The sequence below is a fragment of the Oncorhynchus clarkii genome, unplaced genomic scaffold (genome assembly GCF_045791955.1).
Source record: "Oncorhynchus clarkii lewisi isolate Uvic-CL-2024 unplaced genomic scaffold, UVic_Ocla_1.0 unplaced_contig_5540_pilon_pilon, whole genome shotgun sequence".
Lineage (NCBI taxonomy): Eukaryota > Metazoa > Chordata > Actinopteri > Salmoniformes > Salmonidae > Oncorhynchus > Oncorhynchus clarkii.
Genome location: NW_027260961.1, coordinates 92,501 through 99,239, shown reverse-complemented (window position 1 = coordinate 99,239; position 6,739 = coordinate 92,501). Strand labels below are relative to the sequence as shown.

At 38.4% G+C, this 6,739-nt stretch overlaps 1 protein-coding gene across 1 annotated transcript in view; it reads right to left on the bottom strand.

Annotated features, from left to right (window-relative positions):
- Window positions 1-422: 422 nt before the first annotated feature.
- The window catches only part of LOC139402692 (retinoschisin-like), a 10,225-nt gene continuing 3,908 nt past the window's right edge, over window positions 423-6,739 (bottom strand). Inside the window, exons 4-6 of the mRNA XM_071146589.1 lie at window positions 2,319-2,460; window positions 1,766-1,961; window positions 423-1,288 (exon numbers count right to left, since the gene is read on the bottom strand). Of these exons, the coding sequence (XP_071002690.1) occupies window positions 1,136-1,288; window positions 1,766-1,961; window positions 2,319-2,460 (491 nt within the window). The 3' untranslated portion in view covers window positions 423-1,135. The remainder of the gene's footprint in view (window positions 1,289-1,765; window positions 1,962-2,318; window positions 2,461-6,739) is intronic.

The window sequence follows — 6,739 nt, the reverse complement described above, 5'->3', positions numbered from 1 at the left end:
AGGAATATCACACAGGAATATTGTTCAATGATACTCCGAAACAAACAAACAGGTGTATTTTAAACTGGACATCAGAGGAATATCACACAGGAATATTGTTCAATGATACTCCGAAACAAACAAACAGGTGTATTTAAACTGGACATCAGAGGAATATTACACAGGAATACTGTTCAATGATACTCCGAAACAAACAAACAGGTGTATTTTAAACTGGACATCAGAGGAATATTACACAGGAATATTGTTCAATGATACTCCGAAACAAACAAACAGGTGTATTTTAAACTGGACATCAGAGGAATATCACACAGGAATATTGTTCAATGATACTCCGAAACAAACAAACAGGTGTATTTAAACTGGACATCAGAGGAATATCACACAGGAATATTGTTCAATGATACTCCGAAACAAAAGAGTACAAGAGTTTGTCTTTATTTCAGGAACTGGTTTTGGTCAACTTGAAATGAATACAATAAAACAAGCAACGAACGATACCTCTACATCACTGTCACAAACTACATACACAACACAGTACAGTACAGCACAGTACACAACACAGTACACAACACAGTACACAACATCCAGTTAACCACAGGACTGGTAGTCTTCTCTTTCTCTGAGCTTTCCTCATCACATAATCATCCCCAATTTCTCTGTGTTTGTCGGTTCACAGGCGTGTATTTATCCTCTCTTCCTCCCCCAAGTGGAAACACCTGGCCATCCACCTCTTTATGTTCAGTATAAAAAACAAATCATAAATAACTGTTGTTGTAACACATCTAATCTGAAAACAGAATGGACCTTTTCACACATAAACCCCATCCCTGGGAGAGAGATATTACTTAACCGTTTGGGGAAGGAAAGGAAACTAGGGTTTCCAGAGCAGTAGATTCCACCTTGGCATAGGGAACATCCAGGGGAACGACCAGGGGAACGACCAGGGCTCTCCTTGGGCCTGTTCAGGATGGTGTATCATTACAGGACCGTCACATAGAAATATATTGTGTAGAACCAATATGACTTTCTGTCATGTAGAATCATGTCAGTTCTATTCATTACATTTTCTGTCTGAACGTTCCACGGTGTTGTACCCTGCCGAGTGTGACCCTGGTCGTCAGGACAGACAGAATCAGGTACACTTGCTCATGCAGAGCAGCAGCTCCATGCGGATGGCGATTCGTGTGTGCCAGCCCAGAGGGAGCAAACGGATGTAGCGAGTTACCATGGGAGGACGCAGGAGGTTCTGAACCGAGGAGGAGCGGTCCGAGTTCCCGTAGAACACCTGAGGAGAGAAACGGAGCAGTGTGAGGAGGAGAGACGACACAGATGGAGAATCCTCCTGCCAGATGTCCTGCCTCACCGAGCAGGACTACACTTTACAACCCCTTGGACTGAACTGCTACAGAACCAAAGAAATATGGGATCTGATGAGAAGGATTGATTTTGATATACTGTATGTATAAATCCCAAGACTGTCTTCCACATTATTACATGTGTAGATCTTGTGATGTCATAATGAACCATGTATTGATGTGAAAGATGACCTCCAACAAAACAAGTCGTTTTAGAAAAACATCCATGGACATTATTACATGTGTAAACCTTGTGATGTCATAATGACCCATGTATTGATGTAAGTATATGAACTAAGTTATGATTGTAAAAAAAGTTTTGTTACAGTATTTACTGACTGTGAGTCTCTCTGAATAAGAGCATATTCTCAGTGACTAAATGTAAAAGGTCTTTATGATGGGCCCACCCTGTTGTTCCCCGTCTGGTCCTTGTAGTAGATCCAGTTGAGATTCTGGTCGGTGCGGTACTGGACGCTGTACTTGGTGATCCATTCGTCAGCATCACAGCGCCCCTGGGTCAGGATACCAGACACCACCATCACCTCCTTCAGGTCAATCTGCAACCACTGGCTGTTGTCCTGGAACTTAGACAGCCAAGCACACCTGGAGGGGAATCGCCAGGGAAACTATGTTAGCCCGCTGAGCTAAAGCCTAGGCAAAAACAATGACCTGGAGGGGAACCGCCAGGGAAACTATGTTAGCCCGCTGAGCTAAAGCCTAGGCAAAAACAATGACCTGGAGGGGAACCGCCGGGGAAACTGTGTTAGCCCGCTGAGCTAAAGCCTAGGCAAAAACAATGACCTGGAGGGGACCATTATTTTACCAATGAGGTCAGAAGAGCCATTTCCCAAAAGAACACTGAGGTTACTGATTGAGCCAATGTCCTCCTTTACAGGGAGGGGGAGATAGAGGCCCTACCAGGGGTTGGTCCTGAGGGAGAGGATGGGGCAGGGGACTCACCCAAAGCCCTGGTTGTTGAGTCTGGCATTGCTGGGGAGCCAGGAGGAGAACCAGCCAGTGTACTGGTCCTCGTTGGAGCAGCTGATCTGGTCTGGTCTGACTGATCCAGCCTCCAAACCCAGAGGCTTGTGGTACGGACACTCTGGAGAAGAGGAACGCCAAGGTGAGAGACGGAAATCATGGTCGACAACAAGGAAGTAGTTCAAATGTTAACATTGGATGCCAAACAATGGACGTCACACTGATGCTAATTATTTTGTAGTTATCGTCACAGGTCCTCCTATCCTAGGACACGTATCATCGTCACAGGTCCTCCTATCCTAGGACACGTATCATCGTCACAGGTCCTCCTATCCTAGGACACGTATCATCGTCACAGGTCCTCCTATCCTAGGACATGTATCATCGTCACAGGTCCTCCTATCCTAGGACACGTATCATCGTCACAGGTCCTCCTATCCTAGGACACGTATCATCGTCACAGGTCCTCCTATCCTAGGACACGTATCATTGTCACAGGTCCTCTTATCCTAGGACACGTATCATCTGCATATTGTATGCTGTTGGAGACCACATAGTCACTATAGGCTAGCCCAATGGAAGACACTTCTCTACACAGGAAACACTGTATTCTGAACTGAATGTGAAGGGCTTTGCTGCCATCAACAAAGGGCAGGAACACTTCCTGGTTGCAGAAGCTAACTGGAACATCCACCCAGCTTGTTGTTATGAAAGACAACACCAGCATGCAAGGTCACGTCTGGTGACTGTGGTAGCCTGTGCCTAACGAACCACCACCACATTAATTCTCTCCCTCCAACCCACCCAGCCCCTCTGAGTCCCAGATTTCCTGCTCCATCCAAAAGTAGTGCACTATGTAGGGAATAGGGTGCCATTTTGGACTCATATATCTCCAATCCTAAATCCTTCTGTTTTAATTCTCCACATTGAAAATAAACATCTATTAGATAAACATCTATTAGATAAACATCTATTAGATAAACATATATTAGATAAACATCTATTAGATAAACATCTATTAGATAAACATCCATTAGTAGAAGAGCACAGCAGACGGTTGGCTGCCACATCCTACCAGAGACTTTAACCCTACCAAGTTGTTTCCTTCCTGGAGAACCAACAATGAGTGGGACATGGATCACACAACTAAATTGAGCCGTGGGGCGATTTACTATTGAGCGGATGGTCATTTTTAGACTGCAAATTGACCGCAAGAAGCCTAAACAGGTATAGTAGTAGTAGTAGAAGTAGTAGTAGTAGTAGTATAATAGTAGTAGTAGTAGTAGTATAATAGTAGCAGTAGTAGTAGTATAATAGTAGTAGTAGTAGTAGTATAATAATAGTAGTAGTAGTAGTAGTAGTAGTATAATAGTAGTAGTAGTAGTAGTATAATAGTAGTAGTATAATAGTAGTAGTAGTAGTAGTAGTAGTAGTATAATAGTAGTAGTAGTAGTAGTAGTAGTAGTATAGTAGTAGTAGTAGTAGTAGTAGTAGTAGTAGTAGTAGTAGTAGTAGTAGTATAATAGTAGTAGTAGTAATAGTGATAATAGTGGTAGTAGTATAATAGTAGTAGAAGTAGTTTAGTAGTAGTAGTAATAGTAATAATAGTAGTAGTAGTATAATAGTAGTAGTAGTAGTAGTAGTATAATAGTAGTAGTAGTAGTTGTGTAGTAGTATATTAGTAGTAGTAGTAGTATAATAGTAGTAGTAGTAGTAGTAATAGTATGAATAGTAGTAGTAGTAGTAGTAGTATATTAGTAGTAGTAGTAATAATAATAATAGCAGTAGTAGTATATTAGTAGTAGTAGTATAGTAGTAGTAGTATAGTAGTAGTAGTAGTAGTAGTAGTAGTAGTATAGTAGTAGTATAATAGTAGTAGAAGTAGTATAGTAGTAGTAGCAGCAGTAGTAGTAGTAGTAGTAGTAGTAGTATAATAGTAGTAGAAGTAGTATAATAGTAGTAGTAGTAGTAGTATAATAGTAGTAGAAGTAGTTTAATAGTAGTAGTAGTAAAACTAATAATAGTAATAATACTAATAGTAGTAGTAGTAATAGTAGTATAATAGTAGTAGAAGTAGTTTAGTAGTAGTAATAGTAATAATAGTAGTAGTAGTATAATAGTAGTAGAAGTAGTTTAGTAGTAGTAGTAATAGTATAATAGTAGTAGTAGTAGTAGTAGTAGTATAATAGTAGTAGTAGTAGTAGTAGTATAATAGTAGTAGTATAATAGTAGTAGTATAATAGCAGTAGTAGTAGTAGTAGTATAGTAGTAGTAGTAGTAGTAGTATAGTAGTAGTAGTAGTAGTATAATAGTAGTAGTAGTAGTAGTAATAGTATGAATAGTAGTAGTAGTAGTATAATAGTAGTAGTAGTAGTAGTATAGTAGTAGTAGTATATTAGTAGTAGTAGTATAATAGTAGTAGTAGTAGTATAGTAGTAGTAGTAGTAGTAGTAGTAGTAGTAGTAGTAGATTAGTAGTAGTAGTAATAATAATAGTAGTAGTAGTAATAGTATGAATAGTAGTAGTAGTATTAGTATAGTAGTAGTAGTAGTATATTAGTAGTAGTAGTAATAATAATAGTAGCAGTAGTAGTATATTAGTAGTAGTAGTATAGTAGTAGTAGTAGTAGTAGTAGTAGTAGTATAATAGTAGTAGTAGTAGTATAATAGTAGTAGAAGTAGTATAGTAGTAGTAGCAGTAGTAGTAGTAGTAGTAGTAGTAGTATAATAGTAGTAGAAGTAGTATAATAGTAGTAGTAGTAGTATAATAGTAGTAGTAGTAGTATAATAGTAGTAGAAGTAGTATAGTAGTAGTAGCAGTAGTAGTAGTAGTAGTAGTAGTAGTATAATAGTAGTAGCAGTAGTAGTAGTAGTAGTAGTATAATAGTAGTAGAAGTAGTATAATAGTAGTAGAAGTAGTATAGTAGTAGTAGCAGTAGTATAGTAGTAGTAGAAATAGTAGTAGTAATACTAATAGTAGTAGTAGTAGTAGTAGTAGTAGTATAATAGTAGTAGTAGGAGTAGTAGTAGTAGTAGTATAATAGTAGTAGAAGTAGTAGTAGTAGTAGTATAGTAGTAGTAGTAATAATATGAATAGTAGTAGTAGTATAGTAGTAATAGTATAGAAGTAGTAGTAATAATACTAATAGTAGTAGTCGTATAGTAGTAATAGTATAGTAGTAGTAGTATAGTGGTAGTAGTAATAATACTAATAGTAGTAGTAGTAGTAGTAGTAGTAGTAGTAGTAGTAATATTAATAGCAGTAGTAGTAGTATAGTAGTAATAGTATAGTAGTAGTAGTAGTAATAATACTGATAGTAGTAGTAGTATAGTAGTAGTAATAATAATACTAATAGTAGTAGTAGTAGTATAGTAGTAATAGTATAGTTTAGTTGTAGTAGTAGTAATAATAATACTAATAGTAGTAGTAGTAGTATAGTAGTAATAGTATAGTAGTAGTAGTATAGTAGTAGTAGTAATAATACTAATAGTAGTAGTATAGTAGTAATAGTATAGTAGTAGTAGTGGTAGTAGTAGTAATAATACTAATAGTAGTAGTAGTAGTATAGTAGTAATAGTATAGTAGTAGCCTGCTGTTTGACTCTTTGGAACCAGTATCAGGCTGTGTCCCTATGGCCCATAATAATCTGCTCCAAAGAAGTGCATTGGAGGGAATAGGGATTCATTTGGGATGCAACCCAGCCTCTCCTATCCACTCTGCTGTTTGAACAGGAAGATAGAGGAGGATCTGATCACCCAATCAACACCTTTCCTTTTTATAAGTGTGAGAAGGACAGACGTCCTATTTTGGTCCAAGTAATCTGTGCATCACAACCCTCTTCTAGTAAAGGGATAATCCTGCTAGCATACTGCACAGTACTCTCTGTCTGTCTGTCTGTCTGTCTGTCTGTCTGTCTGTCTGTCTGTCTGTCTGTCTGTCTGTCTGTCTGTCTGTCATGTGATTACACACACAGCCTGTGTGAAGTGGAGCAAGGAGGCTCTCCATCTGCTGATTAATGACATTCCACCTGACTGCAGGCACAAACTTGTTCAGGTTCCAGCTCATAGTCACTTTATACACACACACACACACACACACACACACACACACACACACACACACACACACACACACACACACACACACACACACACACACACACACACACACACACACACACACACACACACACACACACCTCTCAGCCCCTACAAAGATCTCAGCTTCCAATCAAATTAAATTAAAAACAATATTGATCCATTCCAATTGAATACATACAGTAGACCTATGGTAACTACGGTAACTCAACATACCGATATGATGTTAATTTAGTTGATACTTCTACATCTAACTGTGATTGGATGTCTGCAAGTCTGCAAGTCTTCTGTAGAATGGTTCCA